The sequence below is a fragment of the Mesocricetus auratus genome, unplaced genomic scaffold, assembly GCF_017639785.1.
Source record: "Mesocricetus auratus isolate SY011 unplaced genomic scaffold, BCM_Maur_2.0 Super-Scaffold_100022, whole genome shotgun sequence".
Classification (NCBI taxonomy): Eukaryota; Metazoa; Chordata; class Mammalia; order Rodentia; family Cricetidae; genus Mesocricetus; species Mesocricetus auratus.
This window is the reverse complement of record NW_024429203.1, coordinates 35,339,711-35,360,502: the sequence shown is the minus strand read 5'-3', so window position 1 is coordinate 35,360,502 and position 20,792 is coordinate 35,339,711. Positions and strand designations below refer to the sequence as shown.

The 20,792-nt window shown below is 42.9% G+C and overlaps 1 protein-coding gene across 4 annotated transcripts in view; it reads right to left on the bottom strand.

Annotated features, from left to right (window-relative positions):
* Positions 1 to 20,561, bottom strand: part of Snupn (snurportin 1) — a 29,230-nt gene extending 8,669 nt beyond the window's left edge. The window contains exons 1-5 of one of the 4 annotated variants that reach the window (XM_005069578.4): positions 20,406 to 20,561; positions 15,392 to 15,554; positions 10,480 to 10,624; positions 4,191 to 4,295; positions 3,691 to 3,787 (exon numbers count right to left, since the gene is read on the bottom strand). In XM_005069578.4, the coding sequence (XP_005069635.1) occupies positions 3,691 to 3,787; positions 4,191 to 4,295; positions 10,480 to 10,624; positions 15,392 to 15,549 (505 nt within the window). In that variant the 5' untranslated portion in view covers positions 15,550 to 15,554; positions 20,406 to 20,561. Of the gene's footprint in view, positions 1 to 3,690; positions 3,788 to 4,190; positions 4,296 to 10,479; positions 10,625 to 15,391; positions 15,555 to 20,111; positions 20,384 to 20,405 lie in introns of those variants that run through there. The other 3 variants (XM_013112787.3, XM_040730061.1, XM_040730062.1) reach the window with 3 other exon arrangements.
* Between the last annotated feature and the right edge of the window lie 231 nt (positions 20,562 to 20,792).

The following is a 20,792-nucleotide window of genomic DNA, read 5'->3' as shown; positions in this document are numbered from 1 at the left end:
ATTTACTTTCAAAGAAGTTCAGGTTTTAATTTTGCTTTTATTGTTGTTTTAAGACAAGCTAGCCTGACTGGGTGGTGGTGGCACACATCTTTAATCCCAGCACTCAGGAAGCAGAGGCAGGCGGATCTCTGTGAGTTCAAGACAGCCTGGTCTACAAGAGCTAGTTCCAGGACAGCCTCCAAAGCCACAGAGAAACTCTGTCTCGAAAAACCAAAAAAAAAAAAAAAAAAAAAAAAAAATACACTATGGACCCGAGGATGATTTTGAATTCCTGATCTTGCTTCCATCTCCCAATTGCTAAGATTATAGACAGGCACCATCAAATCTGCTATTATATTGTTTTAAGACAGGACTTCACTTTGTAGCCCACACTGGCCTCAAGCTTTTGGCAATCCTACTGTCCTTGACTTCCTGAATGCTGGGATCATGAGGCACCTGCTACCACTCTAGGCTATTTTTATTCTATGTGTATGTGAAAAGTTTTGCTCTGTTACACAAGTCACATTGCATTCTGAGGGACTGGACATAACCACATCTGGCTTACAATTACTTTCTTATTATGAGTGTTGTGCCATGTGAGGAATATCACATACAACTTCCTCACTTTCTTCAAGGAAATAGATATAAGATGATCACAGAGACAAGAGCTAAGTTACACAATGTGAACTATGAACAGCAGGAGTTCTAGGAGAAAGCTGGGGTAAAGGAGGCGGGCTACAGTGCTTCCTGCCTGTATTCCCTGTACGTGGTAGACTGAGGCAAGAGGATCAGGATTGTTTTTCCTTCCCTCCTTCCTTCCTTCTCTCCTTCCTTCCTTCCATTCTTTCTTTCTTCCTTCCTTCCTTTCTTGTGTGTGTGTGTGTGTGTGTGTTTGAGACAGGGTTTCTCTGTGTAGCCTTGACTATCCCAGAACTCACTTTGTAGATTAGGCTGACCTCATACTCACAGAGATCTGCCTGCCTCTCCCTCCCAACAGCTGGGATTAAAGGTGTGTGGCACCACACCTGGTAAAGATCAGGAATTTAAAGTCATCTTTAGTATATGACCAGTCTGATCCCTACATGAACCTCTGTCTCAAAAAAAAAAAAAAAAAAAAAAAAAAAAGAGCAAAGCCAACAGAGAAAGCTAGCCTTACTACAGAACACAGAAGAAATCTTCAATGAACCTGAGCAGGAAGAGAATAGAGCAGGTTTAGGCCTCAGCTTTGCCCATTCCACTCACAAAACAACCAAGAATACATTGTTTAATGCTTACAACCCTAGTCCACTTACTGAGGCCAGGTAGGAGGAAAGCTAAGGTAGGAAAATGACAAAGGAGAAAGAAAATTGGACTGGGAAACCCCAGAAATAGCTCACTGTGTTGTTACACTTGACATTCTCTCAGGGACCTTTATGGAAAAAACTGCATGTCATTTTGTAATAAGTGGCCCAATGCATGAGTGATGATCTTCATTCAGAGATATACTACCTAGCAGGCCTCACAGGACTGCATATATCATAGAACTGAGGAGACCTGATCCTGAAGGGAGGATGCTATCAAAGTGGGTCATTACAATAACTAACCAAGTCTGCTTGCATAGTGAAGTTGCAGTATCACTCTGAGGCCTCAGGAAAAGGTTGGTTTCTCCCTGACTCCTAAAGCCCAATTCCTTCCCCTGTTGATTTCCAGCATTAACCAGGGTGCAAGATGTGGCCTCGTCCTTGAAGAGTAACAGGGATCAACCAGAAAACCAACAGCAGTTGGCCCTGAGACTATCAAAATCAATGACAGCCAGGCCATGGTGGCCTACACCTTTAATCCCAGCACTTGGGAGGCAAAGACAGGTGGATCTCTGTGAGTTCAAGGGCAACCTGGTCTACAGAGCTAGTTCTAGGACAGCTAAGGCTACACAAAGAAACCCTGTCTTTTAAGACTATAAATAAATAGATAGTTCATATTTTATAGAAAATCACCTAGGATTTTTATAAATGTAAACTCTGCCTGGTTCTATACAACAAGGAATGGAGCTGCTGCACCTGCATCTAAGGGCAAAAGCATCATACAATTTGAACCAGGGAGCCCCCGTGGAAGCTAAAGAGGTCCTGCCCTGCTAACTTCCAGAGAAGGGCCAAGGTGGAAAGGAAGAAGTTTATGAAGATCAGCAGTCTGGGATACAAAGCAACAGAGGTGCATAGAAGAGATGGACCAACAGAGTTTCCTGCTCTACACGGACAACCTTGAGATCACCAGGACCAACATGTCCTTTCCACTAGTTTCTGTTTGCCTATAGCTGGAGGATTGGGGCACTAGACCAGTACAATGTAACTGCTTATGGACCAAACCTTACAGTCCATTGTCTTCTAGGTGCTGAGCAAAGGAGACTAATAAGGCCAAAGACAAGTTCTTAGGTCTACTGGAATTGAAAACTAATTAGTAGTGTTTACTCCAATTCCACATTATATTCAGGAGCACCCAGCCTCATCCAGTGTCTCTGCAAGACCCAGAGAATGTGAATCAGCCCTGGCTCTCACTTTGCTTAGTCTGCTCTAAACCCATGCCCCTTACCTCTCCAGCTGGGCTGGCTAGCTCCTAGGGTCCCACCTTAACACTGGGTGTCCAATTCCCAGATCCATGTATCCACCCACCATCCCCGATATTTATTTATTTATTTTTTTTTTGGTTTTTCGAGACAGGGTTTCTCTGTGGCTTTGGAGGCTGTCCTGGAACTCGCTCTGTAGACCAGGCTGGCCTCGAACTCACAGAGATCCGCCTGCCTCTGCCTCCCGAGTGCTGGGATTAAAGGCGTGTGCCACCAACGCCCGGCTCATCCCCGATATTTATTCATTTTATTGTCTAACCTTCAGAGCCTGGAAATATACACATCTGTTCCTGCAATCCATGTCCAGGCTCAAAGGGCACATCCACTAGACCTGGGAATTCACTCCAACATGTCAGAGGCTCACCTCCAACTTCCTTGGGTTCACTCAACACTCATGGCCCCCACACTAAGGCATCAGAAACACCCCACTCTTCCCACCATCAGCTGAAATGCTAACTACTATGTCTGGTGTGTATTCTGCTTTTCCCTATGGAGAATATTTGCAAAGTTTTGAACTTTGTTATATCCCAGAACCTGTTGAACAAATTCCCTGTTAAAAACAACAGTAAACCAAGCCGGGCGTTGGTGGCAAACACCTTTAATCCCAGCACTCGAGAGGCAGAGGCAGGCGGATCTCTGAGAGTTCGAGGCCAGCCTGGTCTACAGAGCAGCCTCCAAAACAATACAAAGAAACCCTCTCTCAAAAAGAACAAAAAACAAAAACAAAAAACAAAACAGTAAACCATGGAGTCATATCTCCTGACCTGGCTTCCTTAAATGATGAACTACAATGCAGAAGTGTAAGGCAAATAAGCCCTTTCTCTTGAACTTGCTTTTAGAGGTGGTGTTTCATTTTAATTTAAAGTTTTATTATGATGTATGCTGCATGCACATGGGCATGTGCTATGACACATGCTGGAGATCACAACTCTTAGGAGTTAGCTCTCTAACTTTCCCTGTGGGCTCAGACTCAGGTCATGTGGACTTCACAAAAAGCACTTGTATCTACTGAATTGGCTGGCTGATATCCTTTGTGATTGAGCCCCAGTACTGAAGGGGTAATGGGGGAGGAAGAACAAAAATCATAGTATATAGATATTATATCTAGGTACCTTTGGCTGTTGTTGAGTTTCTCCTGTTGCCCCCTGGCAGAAGGGATGAAAACCTATTGACACAGTAGCCACTCTTGGTGTAGGCACTGGTTGAACCCTGTGGGGAGAAAGCTACCATTCTCATTAGGCATTCACAGGTATTCTTGACTCTTGCTTCTTTATCCTACAGGATTATCATTAGGCAAAAATTCTTCCAGCAGGAAAGCACTTTGGGGGCTGGAGAGATGGCTCAGAGGTTAAGAGCACTGGCTGCTCTTCCAGAGGTCCTGAGTTCAATTCCCAGCAACCACATGATGGCTCACAACCATCTATAATAAGACCTGGTGCCCTCTTCTGGCCTGCAGGGTTACATGCAGACAGAACACTGTATACATAATAAATAAATAAATTAGTTCAAGAAACTCCAGGCACAGTTGTGTGGCAGGTGAAAATGGGAGACAAACATCCCTTTTATCACTTACTAGGCTTGCTGGTATTAGAGGCAGGAAGCAGTTACTCACCCTGGAGGCTACGATAAGAGCTCTTTTCCCAACAGGACACACAACCACAATCCATTCTTGCCCCAGATCTGAAGGGACATCAATTAACCACTCAGAAAGCATCAACTAGGAACACAAAATGGTGTTAGAAGATCAGCAGGATTGTATCATTCAAACATTACAAGAACAAAACATTAACACCCTATATCTATGTATAATACAAATACAGCTAAAAGTGGAGGGCAGACGTACTTCCACCCCAGGTCTCTAAGGAAGCAAGCTGGTCTCCAGCATAGCCAAAAGACGAAAGGCATTCACTGGTGACTTGGCATCTGCCCTTATTATCACTATCCTCATCCTACTCACTCCCTTACCTCAAGACCTACGGGGATTGTCTTTTCCTTTCCTTGTTTGCCTACTGACTACCAGGATAACTATTATATGCTGGGTTTACACCCCAGGAATGAATACTCATCCTGAGTCATGCTCAGACTTGACCATCATTTCCCAAATTGACATGCCACACATTATGATAAAAGGTTTTAGGAGGCAGGCCTGGTGGTATAAGCATATAATCTCAGCTACTTGGGAAGCTCAGGTGGGAGGAGTGCCAAATTCACAGCTTGCCTGGACAACTTAATGAGATGCTGTTTCTAGGTTTTTGGCCTTTGTTTGTTTGGTTGGTTTTTTTTTTTGGGGGGGGGGAGTTTCAAGATGCAGTTTCTCTGTAGCTTTGGAGCCTGTTCTCGAACTAGCTCTGTAGACCAGGTTGGCCTCAAACTCATAGAGATCCACCTGCCTCTGCCTCCTGAGTTCTGGTATTAAAGGTCTGTCACACCACCGACCAGCTGTTTCAAGTTTTTGTTTCTTTTAATAAGTTATTTTAACTTTATTTTATGTGCATTGGTGTGAAGGTATCAGATCCTGAGGAACTGGCGTTACAGACAGTTGTGATCTGCCATATGGGTGCTGAAAACTGAACCCAGGTCCTCTAGAAGTGCAGTCAGTGCTCTTAACCGTTGAGCCATGTCTCAGCCCCGTTTTTAATGCTGGCCTTAACTCACTATGTACATGAAAATGGCTCTCTAAACTTATGATCCTCCTGGCTCCAACTCCTACATGTTAATCCCAGCACTCGGGAGACAGACGCAGGTGGTTCTCTGAACTATAGAACTAGTTCCAGGACAGTCAGGGCTACAGAGAAACTCAGTCTGGGAGAGGGGGAAGAATTTTAACGTATTACATGCATGTGATACACAGAAACTCATGCAGGCATAGACACAGTCGCATTAAAAAAAATAATTCGAGCATGATCACCAATATTTGCCCTAAGAGCTATTGATCCATAGAAAGCATTTTAAAAGACAGGTATGGTGACATATGCCTTTAATCCCAGCACTAGGGAGGCAGGAACAGGAGAATCTCTGATGAGGGATGTCCTTCTGTATATATGTTTCCCTTGATGAATAAAACACTGTTGGCCAATAAGGCAGGAAGATAAGCAGGGTGAGGAGACGAGGAGAATTCTGGGAAAGGTAGGCAGAGGGAGCTCACAAAAAAGTCACCATGTAAGGACTGGAAAGGACGCACCAGGCATTCTCTATGTGGAAATACATATATTAATAGAAATGGTATAATAATTAAGTCAGAGCTAGCCAATAAGAAGCCCTAGCATTCGCCCAATAGTTTTATAATTAATATAGCATCCCTGTGTTTATTTGGGGCTAAAGCAGCAGCGGGACTAGGCTGGAAAGAACCTTTAACAACAAATCTCTGAGTTTGAGGCCAGCCTGGTCTATAGAGTGAGTTCCGGGACAGAGTATACACAGAGAAATCCTGTTTCAAAAAACAAACAAACAAACAAACAAACAAGGTATTTTCACTTAAGAATGTTAACAATAAATCAGGATACTGTGGTTGGATATGACCTTACTCTTCTTCTGAATATATTCTGGGACTCTTACAAACAAGACTATTAAGCTTTATTTACAGTGACAATATCCTAACTTCCTGTATCCCTGTGATCTACAGTTCTGTTTACAAAGTATAATCCTGTTCTATATGCCTTAGGAATTACCCTGTGATCTCATTTAAATTTCCTGGCAACTTTTTAAAACTCTACTTTAGGTATATGGGCATTTATCTGCATGTATGTCTGGACTCCACATGCATGCCTGGTGCTCAAGGAGGTTAGAAAAGGGTATCAAATCCCTCAGACTGAAGTCACAAACTGTTGTGAACCATCATGAGTGTGCTAGGAATTGAATTCAGGTCCTCTGGAAGAGCAGCTAGTGCTCTTAACCACTGAGCCATCTCTCTAGCTCCTCCTAGCAATTTTTCAAGACAACATCAAAATCCTATTCTGACTATCATAAAGGAAATGAAGGGCACCTCTGTTTTGAGCAGTCCACATCTAGACTCTTGGTGTACCATACCCTTTCCTTTAGTTCCTCTCTTTCTGTTAACTCCTATAAGGAAGTCCATGTTAAAAATATCTTTTATGAGGGCTGCAGAGATGGCTCAACAGTTAAGAATACTTATTGCTCTTGCAGAACACTCAGGTTCACTTTCCAGCACCCATACAGTGGCTCATAATGATCCCTAACTCCAGTTTCAGGGAATCTGACACCCTCTTTTGACCTCCACAGGTACACATGCATTCATGTAGGCAAAATACTGGTGTACATAAAATAAAATAAATAATAAGATAGTAAAAAATCAGCCGGGCGTTGGTGGCGCACGCCTTTAATCCCAGCACTTGGGAGGCAGAGGCAGGCGGATCTCTGTGAGTTCGAGGCCAGCCTGGTCTACAGAGCGAGTTCCAGGACAGCCTCCAAAGCCACAGAGAAACCCTGTCTCGAAAAACCAAAAAAATAAAAAAAAAAATAAAGATAGTAAAAAATCAGATAGCTTTATAAACATAAACATATGCGTGTGTGCCTACACACACACACACACACACACACACACACACAACACTATGGGTTAGCAAGATAATTCAGTAGGACCAAGCCTGATAACCTGAATTCAATATCAGGGAATCACATGGTAGAGAGTTAAAACTGACTCCCATGGGTTTTCCTTGTTTTACACACATCCCATGGCAGATGCATCTTTACACACTTCTTGGTTATAATTTCTATTGCTGTGATAAAATACTGTGACCAAAAGCAACTTGGGAAAAAAAGAGTTTTGGTTTTTTTTTTTTTAATTGCAATTCCATTAAGTCAGGGCAGGAACCCAAAGCACAGCAAGAACCTGGAGGCAGAAACTGATGCAGAGGCCATGGAGGATGCTGCTCTTCATGGCTTGCTCAGATGCTTTCAGTTATTTGTCTTTTTTCTTTTTTCCTTCCTTTCTTCCTTCCTTCCTTCCTTCCTTCCTTCCTTCCTTCCTTCCTCCCTTCCTTTTTTCCTCTCTCCTTCCTTTTTCAAGATAGGGTTTCTCTGTAGCTTTGGAGCCTATCCTGGAACTTGTTCTGTAGACCAAGCTGGCCTTGAACTTCACAGAGATCTGCCTGTCTCTACCTCCTGAGTGCTGGTATTAAAGGCGTGTGCAACTGGCTTTGAGGGTCTGCCTGCCTCTGCTTCCCAAATACTGGGATCAAATGAGCGCACTACATATCCGTCTCCATTCAGGTTTTTGGTTTTGGTTTTTTGAGACAGGGTTTCTCTGTGGCTTTGGAGGCTGTCCTGGAACTAGCTCTTGCAGACCACGTTGGTCTTGAACTCACAGAGATCCGCCTGCCTCTGCCTCTCGAGTGCTGGGATTAAAGGCGTGAGCCACCACTGCCTGGCTTCCATTCTAGGTTTTAAAGGGAAGCCTCTCTTTTCCTTTAAGGCCCTATCATGCTGCCTCTGATGATGACAGACTGTCTTTTTGATGGTTTACCTCGAGGTCCAATCATAGCCCCCAGAGTCTCTGGTCTCTCTTTGCTAATAAGGCTTATTTCTGAAGGGTCTCAGTTTCTTCTTCTACCAAACCCAAAATTCTTCATTTTTCCCTTACACCTACAACACTCTTTGCTAATAAGGCTTATTTCTGAAGGGTCTCAGTTTCTTCTTCTACCAAACCCAAAATTCTTCATTTTTCCCTTACACCTACAACACCAACCTGCCAGGAATGATGTGCCCATTTGTGCAAATACTAGAGGATATGGATAGATGCTAAGAGGGGGGAATCAATGTCTTAGATACATAACCACTAGTGAGTCCATCAAGCTCTAATGTATCATTCCAAGTATAGACACAGGGATGACCCTGGTTAAATGCAGCAGGCCACAAAACAAAAAGACATAAATCTGGGATAAAATTTGTAGGGAGGAGGGGAGATATAAACAAAGGGTGATGGGTGAGTAAGAAGAATGCATTATATATACATATGAAATTATAAACAAATAAATACAGAAAATAAAAATATTTCAAAACAGAAAGATAATGTCCTAGAATTGAGTAATGCTGATAGTTGCCCATACCTATGACTATGCTAAAAAAACAGAATTGTGGTATTCTTTCTCTCTGTCTCTCTCTTGAATTTAAATTTCATATTGTAGATCAGGCTGATCTGGGATTTATTATATAGCCTAGGCTAGCTTTCAACCTCTCACAATCCTTGGCTAAGGCCTTAACCTCTTAACTAAATATTAGAATTTACAGATAATTGCTACCAGACCTGGATCAAGATTTTTATTTTCTTATAGCAAAAGATATATTCTATAATTACTCTAAGAGTATAAGGGCACTGGGCAGTGGAGGGGTACACCGTTAAACCCAGCACTCAGGAGGCAGAGGCAAGTGTATCTCTGAGTTCAAGGCCAGTCTGGTCTACAGAGCAAGTTCCAGGACACCCAGGGCTACACAGAGAATCCTTGTCTCAAAAAACAAAAAAATTAAAAAAAAAAATGAAAATAAGAGTTTAAGGGCTATTTATGGTTATGTCTATCATGTTTTTCATTTTTCCTCAACAGAACTGAATTGTATGAGGCAGAAGAATCATGAGTTCAAAGCCAGCTTGAGCTACATAGCCAAACCTTGTTGCAAATAAACAAAAATTGAAGTACATTTGTCACAGAAGGTATTATATGTATGTATTTGGGGCAGAGAAACAGGTGGATGGGTATTCCCAAGAAGTGTATTGTAAAGGCAAGAGGATTCTACAAAGTAGTATACCACAGCAGAGAAGACCCCTGCTTTAACTCAGACCTACACCCTTTCTTCTTCTGGAACACTAGGACTTCCTGGGACAGTGTCTTTCCTGTTTCTCCTGTAGCACCACCAGCCATAATAGAGCATTTTGTTGAGTGTGGCAAAGTGATTGGTTGTTTCATAGTTCAACATTACCTTGGTAAACTGGATGTCCTGTGCAGGATCTCTTTAAGGTCAGATGTACTTCCTCCTGCCCGCCACCACCTCAGTATACAATACCAAGAGTGGCCTCCTAATACTCTAACTGGAACAGACTACTCACCAAAGAAGGATGAGGATACTGGGATAGCCAGTAGGCTCCATACAAACCAACCATGTAATGATTATTCATCAAAACAAAAACAAAATACAACAAAACAAAAACTAAAAAAAAAAAAAAGGAAAAGGAAAAGAAAAAAAAAAAAAGGCCAGGAATGATAGTGCATGCCTATAATTACAGCAAAAGAGGGGAGTACTGCAAATTCAAGACCAGCCTGGTAATTCTAGGCCAGCCAGCACTACACAGAAAGACATTATCTCAAAAAAAAAAAAAAAAAAAAAAGATGACAAGGAGTCTGGGGTTCCAGTTCAATAATAACAAAACATTTTCCTAGCATATATAAACCCTGAGTTATATTCCCTGCCCAAAAGAATGAGGATGATGAGGACATGGTATCTGTTACTGGAATAATAACTTGGGAGCTTTCTTTATGATCTGGTAGCCTCTGGTTAACAGTGTGGGCTAGATGGGCTAGTAACTCCAAGTCACTATCCACAGACTTCATCAGTGATTTTGTTTTTGTTTTTGTTTTGAGACAGTTTTTCTATATATCCCTGACTGTCCTGGAACTCACTCACTATGTACATCAGGCTGGCCTTCAACTCATAGAAATCCACCTGCCTCTGCCTCCCAAGTGCTGGATTAAAGGTGTGTACCACTATATTCAGCTTCATCAGTGCTTCTGGTCAGTCAGCAGAACTATAAATCAGCTCTGCTACCATCCATTCTCTCTATAAATACACTAGCAATTCCAATTTATTAGCTTTGCCTGTCCTCTTTTTATAGCAGCATTTATTTTGGTGGGTTTTGACTGCATGTGGAGGGTGCAAAACTCTGGACCACTCACTTGATTAGCATAGCGTTTTGGTAGCTTCTTGCCAGGGTCAATGTCCATTTCTTCTTCATCTTTCTTATCTTCTTCCCCACTCTCCATCCCTGTCCAGTCATCTTCAGCCAGTCTTCTGGCATGGTTCACATAATCCAACCGCTTGCTGAAGGAGAAGAAGAAGAGAAGGTCAGGTATACACATACTATACAAAGATGTCTCAAAATGTACAGATGTCATTCAATTCAAGGATGACAAATTTAGAAGCAACTAGAGGATTCTAGGGGGAGTAAGAGATCATGAAATTTGCTTTGCAAGTTTAAACTTGTCTCCTTATAGTTCATAATCAGGGAACTCCCTCTGAACACATTCTGCATTCCTTGGTTTCTTAAGAATGTTCAAAGTAAGCCAGGCATTGGTGAAGCACGCCTTTAATTCCAGCACTCAGGAGACAGAGACAGGCGGATCTATGTGAGTTTGAGACCAGCCTGGTCTACCGAGTGAGTTCCAGGACAGCCTCCAAAGCCACAGAGAAACCCTGTCTCCAAAAAAAAAAAAAAATGCTCAAAGTAGGGACTGCAACAGACGTTGGTGGTGCACACCTTTAACCCCAGCACTCGGGAGGCAGAGGCAGGAGGATCTCTGTGAGTTCAAGACCAGCCTGGTCTACAAGAGTTGGTTCCAGGACTGCCTCCTGAGTGCTGGGATTAAAGGTGTGTGCCACCAACATCCAGCTTACATTTATTTATTTATTAAAAACAGCATATTCTAATAAATTGGAAATGAAGGGATAAGGTAGAGCCTAATTGCTACAGATTAATTTGGAATATCATATATCTTACAACTTCGACAAAGCTAAGGCAAGAAATCAGACACTAACACCTACATGGTTTCTTCATCTTTTTTTCTTAAGTACATGTGTGGGCATAGATATGGCACAGCATGTGTGTGGAAGAAGACAACTTGCAGGAGTCGGTTCTCTGCTTCCTCCATATGGGTACCAGAGATTGAAATCAGTCCTCAGGCTTGGCAGTAATCACCTGTAAAGCAATCTTGCCAGCTCACTTTGTTTCTTCTTTTTTTTTTATTATTTGATTTTTTAATTAGGACAGGGTCTTAATATGTACTAGCCTGGAGCTCACTATACAGACCAATCTGATCCTGTACTCAGAGAGATAGTCCTGCCTTTGTTTCCTGAGTACTGTTATTAAAAGTGTACACTATTATGCCCACCTCTAGCTTTTTTCTTAAAAGTACATGCTCATATATATTCCCACAAAATTGCATACTAGCGAGGATATATGAAAGCACAATGGCTTTCTATTTAAAGAATGAACGAACACAGACACACAGACACACAGACACAGACACAGACACACACACACACACACACACACACACACACACGCAGAAGAATATATGCTGTAGTTACTGCCCATCACTATTTATCATTGTATAAGATGGAAACTACCCATGTGCTGGGGACTGCTTAGGCTATATTATGAACCATCCATTTAATGAACTACCCGGCACCATAAAAAAGAAATGATGTATCTGGGGACATAGATCAGCTAGCTAGTAGAGTGCTTGCCTAGCATGCAAGAGGCGCTATGTTTGATCTCCAGCTCTGCATCAAATAGGCATGGTAGAGCATACTTGTAATCCCAGTATGAAGGGTACATGGTAATTTTTTTCCCCCACTGGGTTTCTCTGTATTGTTTTGGAGACTTTCCTGGAAATCGCTCTATAGACCAGGCTGGCCTCGAACTCACAGAGATTCACTTGCCTCTGCCTCCCGAGTGCTGGGATTAAAGGTGTATGCCACCAACACCCAGCGATAGATAGTAATTTTAAAGCCAGCCTAGGCTTTAAAAAAAGTATGTGTGTATGTGCACACATGTGTGCAAATGCATGAAAGTGAGTGTATGTAGGCCAAAGGCTAACATCAGGAGTCTATCTCCATCTTTTCTTTCCTTCCTTCCTTCTTTCTTTCTTTCTTTCTTTCTTTCTTTCTTTCTTCCTTTCTTTCTTCCTTTCTTTCTTTCCTTTTCTTTTAGTTTTTCAGGACAAGATTTTTCTGTGTAACAGCTCTGACTGATCTGAAACTATTTGTAGACTAGGCTGGCCTCAAACTCAGAGATCCACCTGCCTCTGCCTCCTAAGTGCTAAGATTAAAGGCGTGCACCACCATGCCCAGCTGTCTATTTTTTTCTTTTTCATTTTTTTTTTAAACAGAGTGTCTCATTTAGAGATTGCTGTTTCAGCTAGACTAGTAGACCAGAGACCACCTATCTCTGCCCTACACAGCACTTAAGTTACAGACACTCACTGCCACAGCCATGTTTTATTTGGGTGTTGGTAATCTAAACTGAGGTCTCTTTACTCACTTGAGTCTTTTCTCAAGTCCTGAGACTTGATCTCTCTCTCTCTCTTTTTTTTTTTTTTTTTGGTTTTTACGAGACAGGGTTTCTCTGTATTGTTTTGGAGGCTATCAGTCCAACCTGGCCTTGAACTCACAGAGATTCACCTGCCTCTGCCTCCCGAGTGCTGGGATTAAAGGCGTGCGCCACCACTGCCCAGCGAGACTTGATCTCAAATAAATAAAAGAATAAAAAAGACAGGAACAACAAAACACTATTAAGCTAACATGCAGATATAATAGGCAAAATAAACTGCAACCAGAATATTATTAAATTACTACATTTTAGCTATTTGTTACGTGTGGATAACTTGTGTGTGTGTGTGTGTGTGTGCAGCATGCGCATGCATGCATGCGAGTCAGAGGATAACCTGTAAGGACCTAAAATGTGGGTCCTAGGGATAAAACTCAGATGAACAGGTCAGGCAGCAGGCATCTTTACCAACTGAGACATTTAATTGGCCTGAATTGGCTGTTTTGTTTGTTTGGTGTTTTGAGACAGGGTTTTTCTATGTAGCTTTGCAGCTTATCCTGGACCTCACTCTGTAGACCAGGCCGGCCTCAAACTCACAGAAATCCACCTGCCTCTGCCTCTGCCTCCTGAGTGCTGGGATTAAAGACATGTGCCACTACCACCTGGCTCTGAATTGGTTTTTTAAAAGCTCAGAAGCTAGGCAGTGTCATAAGCCTATAATACTGATACTCAGGAAGCTAAGGTAAGAAGGCCACAAGTTTAATACCAGCCTGAGCCACACAATGAGACCCTGTGTCAAACAAAGATCAGGTGTAGGACAATGAATTTAGCTTAGTTGACAGAGTACTTGACTGGCATGCACAGAGCCCCAGGCTCAATTTCTAGCTCTGCAAAACATAGGGTTTCTTTTTGTTTTGTTTTGTTTTGTTTTTGGAGACAAGTTTCTCTGTAACTTTGGAGCCTGTCCTGGAACTCGCTCTGTAGGCCCAGCTGGCCTCAAACTCTGTCTTCTGAGTAATTAAAGGCATGTGCCACTATTGCCCAGCAAGATAGGTTCCTATTGCTGTGAAGAGATACCATGACCACAGCAACTCTTGTAAAGGAAAACATTTAACTAGTTGGCTTAAAGTTCAGTGGTTTAGTCCATTATCATCAGGACAGGACATGATGGCATACAGACTGACATGATGCTGGAGAGGTAGCTAAGAGTGCTATATCTTGTGCAGGAAGCCGAAAGTGATGTCTCACTGAACCTGGCATGAGCATATGAGACCTAAAAACCTGCCTCCACAGTGACACACTTCTTCCAAGACCACACCTAACCCTAATAGTGCCACTTCTTCTGGGGGTCATTTTCTTTCAAACCACTATATCCATGTATTGAGTGCCATATGAATGTGTAACTTACTTGAAAATAATAAATTAAGCTGGGTTGTGATGGTGCACGCCTTTAATCCCAGCACTCAGGAAGCAGAGGCAGGTGGATCTCTGTGAATTTGAGGCCAGCCTGGTCTACAGAGCAAGTTCAAGGACAGCCAGGGCTACTCGGAGAAACCCTGTCTCAAAAAACAAAAATGGAAGGAAGGAAGGAAGGAAGGAAGGAAGGAAGGAAGGAAGGAAGGAAGGAAGGAAGGGAAAGAAAGAAAACAGGGAAGGAAAGGAGAATCAGCAAACAACTCAGAACTAATCAGGAACTGTCTGTGTTAAACTCATCCACTGACGCTGGGCGTTGGTGGCACGAGCCTTTAATCCCAGCACTCGGGAGGCAGAGGCAGGCAGATCTCTGTGAGTTCGAGGCCAGCCCGAGTTCCAGGAGAGCCTCCAAAGCCACAGAGAAACCCTGTCTCGAAAAAAAAAAAAACCAAAAAAAAAAGAAAAAAAAAAAAAAACCTCATCCACTGACATGGTACTGTGCAAAACACAAACGCTATGCAAATGGCACAGCTGTGGCTAGTTTCTTCTAATTCCCGGTTCCTTAGTTTCTGCCTCTAAAGAGGCCGAAGATGCACTGAGAACAAAAGGACAGGCCTTGACTGTAGAGAGGGCAGCCTAAAACACACCTATCTTGATCTTTTCCTGTTTGTTCATTTTGGCATTTAGGATTAAGTGTACAGAAAACATTTCCACGGATTCTCTGCAGAATTAACTTGAATTCCCAAGGACACTACAAAAACATTTGGGCCAAAGGGAGATGTGAAGCCCATCATCATAGTGAGTGAGAAGCCACACATAAGCAATCGGGAATGCAGGGAGGGGAAGTCTGAATTGAAAAGTTCAATAATATTGCCAGGAAAAAATAGAAAAATTTAACCAAATATCTGAGCTCTTGCTTCAAAAGTTCAGTTTTTCCTTCCTTTTTATTTTCCTAAAATGTATGGACAAAAGATAATTACCTGTGACAGAGTTTACCCACCCAATATTGTGGACAGGAAATAATGTTCTTCTGTGAAGGGAGATCTATGGAGACAAGTCTAAAAGCCTATGAATGATCTACAGCTTCTAGCATAAAGAAGCCAAGGAGTTAAATAAAGCACCCTTACGATTTCTGTAGTTCTAGCAACTGGCGGCGCCGCTCACTTTGTTCCAAGGAACAGTACTTGGACTTGTACTGGGATAGGCGAGGGTGTGGGGCAGCTGTGCTATTCAGTTCTTGAGACACAGAAAAGCTACCAGCTAGGGCTTGACTCAGTTCTTCCATCTTCTCTATAAAGAAAAACATAAAAAAATGGTTTATTAATTTACTTCATCCCATGATGATAAGGCAGTTATGATGCTATTTAAAAGAAAAAACTCAAGCCAGGCGTTGGTGGCGCATGCCTTTAATCCCAGCACTCGGGAGGCAGAGGCAGGCGGATCTCTGTGAGTTCGAGACCAGCCTGGACTACCAAGTGAGTTCCAGGACAGCCTCCAAAGCCACAGAGAAACCCTGTCTCGAAAAACCAAAAAAAAAAAAAGAAAAAACTCACTTAACCAAAATTAGTTATTTCTATGGAGAGAGTTATATATTAGTTATATATAATGATAAATGAATTATATATTAGTAATAATAATGTTATTTTCTACTAGTACTTCAATAATGTTAAGAGCCAACGGAATAAACCTAAACACCAATCATTATAAAGTCTCTCTTTGATTGACTTTTTTCTGTTTTTCATCACAACGAGCCACCTCTGACAACCAGTTATGAGACTAAGTATCTTAACTTTTTCCTAAATAGTTCTAAAGATCCATCACTCAATAACAAACCTCTGAGCCATCTCTCCAGCCCAACTAGGGATGTTTCTAAAAAAGTTAAAAATAGAACTTCAGTATGACCCAGGAATACCATTTGTACTGGCTAATTTTATGTCAACTATGACAAAAGCTAGAGTCATTTTGGAACAAAGGACCTCAATAAAGAAAATGTCCCATTCTGGAGAGATGGTTCAGTGGTTAAGAACACTGTCTGCTCTTACAGAGGTCCTGAGTTCAATTCCCAGCAACCACATGATGGCTCACAACCATCTGTAATGAGATCTGGTGCCCTCTTCTGGACTGCCTGCAGGGACACATGCAGTCAGAACACTGTATACTAAATAAATAAATCTTAAAAAAAAATACTCAAATGAAAAAAAAGAAAAAAGAAAAAAAGCAGGCTGAAGCCAGACAGTGGTGGCACATGACTTTCATCCCAGCACTGGGGGTGGGGGGCAGAGGCAGGCAGATCTCTGTAAATTCAAGGCCAGCCTAATCTGCAGATCCAGGACAGTCAGGGCTACACAGAGAAACCCTGTTTGGAGGGGGCGGAAAGAAGCAAGCAGGCTATGTAAGACATGAAACAAGCAGGCTATGTAAGACATGAAGAGCAAGCCAATAAGGAAACTTCCTCCGTGGCCTCTGCATCAGTTTGTGCCTCCAGGTTTCTGCCCTGTTTGAGCTCTTGCCCTGACTTCCTCAGTGATAGACTGGAATTGTAAACTCTTTTTTTTCTCCTTAAATTGCTTCTGGTCATAATATTTTATCATTGAAATAAAAAGCTAACTGAGACACTACTCCTTCGTACATACCCAAAGGACTATGCCCTACCACAGAGAAACATGTACACCCATGTTTTATTGCTGCATTAGACACAATAGCAAGGAATGGACCTAGTTTAGATAGTCAACAGAAGAGATAATGAAAATATGTCATACAAACAACCAGGTGTGGCACATCTTTAAGCCCAGCATTTAGGAGACAGATCTCTTGTGAGTTTTAGTTCAGCCAGGGCTAACAAGAGACCACGTCTCAAAATAGAAAGAAAGAGGAAGAGGGGGGAGGGAGGGTTTGGCATACATACTCAGTTATAAAGGCAGAAATCTGAAGGAAAACAGATGCATCTGTAAAGTATAATTTTAAGTGAGGCAATGAGGGCTTAGAAATATAAAGTTTGCATGTTTTCTCTCATGTGTGAAACCTAACATTTAATGTTTTTATATAAGTAAATAAAAGGGTATGGAGAGGGGTATAGGTAATTGAACTAGGCAAGAGTTCACAAGAGTTCACAAGATGTACTGAAAAAGGTGTTCGGGAGGAGGCTACAAAAATGGTTCAGTAGTTAAGAGTACTGGCAGCATGTGGAGCATGGTGGTGCATACCTTTGGTCCCAGCATTTGGGAGGCAAAAGCGGGTGAATCAGCCAGGCATTGGTGGCACACGCCTCTAATCCCAGCACTTGGGAGGCAGACGCAGGCAGACAGATCTCTGTGAATTCGAGGTCAGCCTGGTCTACAGATCAAGTTCCAAGACAGCCTCCAAACAATACAGAGAAACCCTGCCTTGGAAAAAAAAAAAAAAAAAAAAGCGGGTGAATCTCTGTGAATTCAAAGACAGTCCAGTCTACAAAGTGAGTTTTAAGATAGACAGACCCTGTCTCAAAAAATAAAAATTAACTAACAAAAAAACAAAAACTGGCTGTTCTTCTAAAGGACCTAAATTCAGTTCCTAGCATCCACATGGCAACTCACAGACATCTGTAACTCCACTTCCAGGGATCTAATGCCCTCTTCTGGCCTCTGAGGGCAAAACATTCATACACAGGGAATGGGAAATAAAAAAATATTTTTAAAGGGGGAGAAAACAAGCAAAAGAACATATATGTCATGAGTACAGAAAGAAGACGGGGAGAAAGGCAGGAAGAGAAACAACAAAAACAGATTTTTGCCGGGTGTTGGTGGCATACGCCTTTAATCCCAGCACTGGAGAGGCAGAGGCAAGTAGATCTCTGAGTTTGAAGCCAAGCTGGTCTACAGCGAGAGTTCCAGGACAGACTCCAAAACAATACAGAGAAACCCTGTCTCGAAAAAAACAAACAAACAAACAAAAACCAAAAGAACAACAAAAACAAATTTTGTCTGAATATGTCACAATGACACCTAATTCTTTGGTTGTTAATAACAAGAGGCAGGCGGATCTCTGTGAGTTCAAGACCAGCCTGGTCTACAAGAGCTAGTTCCAGGATAGCCTCCAGAGCCACAGAGAAACCCTATCTCGAAAAACCAAAATAAATAAATAAATAAAATTAACAAGTGAATAAAACATAAATGATTAAGATGTGGTCACCAGGCGCAGAAGTGCACATCTATAACCACCGCACCCACATTCAAGGCCAGGCTGGTCTACACAGTGAGTTCCCAGCCAGCCAGGAACACATTAAGGAAGTCCTATTCCAAACCAAAAAACAAATAACCTCAGCTATTCCACAGGGTAAGGGAGGAGGATGTCAAGTTAAAGGCCTGGCTAGGCTATGGAATAGGCTCACAACCAGCCTGGGTATCCTGGTAAAACCCTATCTTTGGAAAAAGAAAGAAGAGGAAAGAAGAGAAAACCAGAGGGGAGCAGGCTCTAAAAATCCCAGCACTAGGGGAAGAAGGCAGGAAAGGAGGAGCAACAGTTCAAGGACTGCCTCAAATCCACAGGGAATGCTAAACAAGGACGGGCCTATTGAGACCTTGCCTCACAAATGGGCTGTAGAGATATCTCAGGGTTAGGAGCACTTGACATTCCTGCAGAAGAATTGGCCTCCATTCCTAGCACCAATACACTGGCTCACAATGAATTTGACACCCTCTTCTAGCCTCTCCAGGCAAGCACATGGTGTACTTACACCTAATTAGGTGCATAAATAATAAATAAATAAATACATCTTTTAAAGAGGAGTACCTGGAATCATAGCTCAATAGAGAAATGTTCCCATTGTATGTGTAATGCTCCTAGGTTCAATTCTAAGTTCTTCACTCCAGTCAATCAATGTTATCTAAGCAGCTGGCTTTGTAACTCAGTGTCAGTGTTCGGTTTTGATAGGCTGGGATGTTAATACACATGGATTCACCATTTTAAGCATTTAAGTACACAGTTCTGCAGTGGGAAGTATCTTTACATTGTTATCAACTGTTTCCATCTTGCGAAATTAATTTTCTAACTGGTTGTGGTAGTTTTCCCGTTGTTATCCAAAACCTGGAAGGTTGAGACAGGAGAATTTCACTAAGTTCCAATCATCCTGAGCTACAGAATGAAATGATCTCATGCTTTTGATCCCAGCACTTGGGAGGCAAAGGCAGGCGGATCTCAGTGAGTTTGAGGCCAGCCTGGTCTACAAAGCTACACGGAGAAACCCTGTCTCAAAAAATGAAAAAAAAAAAAAAAAAAGGGTTGGAGGGGGAGTCAGGATGTAGGGTGGGAGGGTACTGGAGAGATGGCTCAGCTGTTAGGTTGAGTACTGGCTGCTCTTCCACAGAACCTGGGTTCTCCATGGTGGCTCATGACCATCTGTAGAGCAGCTCCAGGTAACTGGAGCCCTCGTTTTTACCCTAACACTGCACCTATGTGTGCACAGACGTGCAGGCAAAACGCCTACACATGAAAATAAACACAAAGAAAAGGCAATGGAATACACCTCAGCTGGTAGAATATCTGCCGAGTATACACCAAATTCGCACCAGGCCTTGGGTTTGAGATGGGGGAGGGGAGCAAGCTACATTCCAATATCCTTAATACAGTAAGGGTGCTTTTTTTTTTTTTTAGAAAATTTGCTAAGTGACATTATTATCAGTGTGAGTTTAAGGTGTGTATCAAAGTATCTGCAATACAACCGGGAGTATCCGGATAATTACTGAGCTCCCCGCTAGGTATCCTCAGTAATATGCCACTGAAACTGTCCCTAACGGTACACCTGAGGATGGCACACGCCTACAGCGGCAGCAAGGCTGAGGAAGGAAGCGAACTCCCAAGTGTCAGGCCCACCGAAGCCTCTTTCCCAGCCGTAGACTTTGCCGTCCTCCCCGTCGCTATCCCCGACTGTCTCCTCTTAGTGATGGATGATGGGTTCATCTGTCTCTCGCTCGCCAGGCCATACAATAATGTTCCTCACGAGTCCTGGTCAGACTGCCCGGCACACAACGGCAGAAACATGGCCAAACGCGACACTATAGATCGACTGGCCTCTCCAGGTAGCGAATGGAGACCAGGAGTCCCGGGCCGTCGGGGGAAGCTACAGCTACGCTGGAAGAAGCAAACCGGGGCAAACTCGAGACTTACCGCACCAAGGTGCCAGTCACGCACGCCACCGCCGCCTCCACGAACTGACCAATTAGCTGCCCGAGAGGAGCTGGGCCTGCCCCCTCATGATTGCCATACGAAACTTCCGGTTCCGCCTACCGTGGTGCATCGCGGGAGTCGCGGCAGGATATTACTTCCGTCCTGAGTGGCGGGGCTGGTTACATTGACCAGGAGGCCGTCTAGATTTGGCTTGGGTTTCTTTTCTCCAGACTCTGGCTACCTGGTGAGCATTGCGGAGGCTTCACACCTGAGCACAAGCTTGTCCCGGCTCCGTTCACCTTCAAAACCGTGACTTCGTGGCCGTCACCTTCCCAAGCACTAGGGCTGTGCCGACAGCTTGCCTTTGTCTCGTCTGTGCGGTTTTTT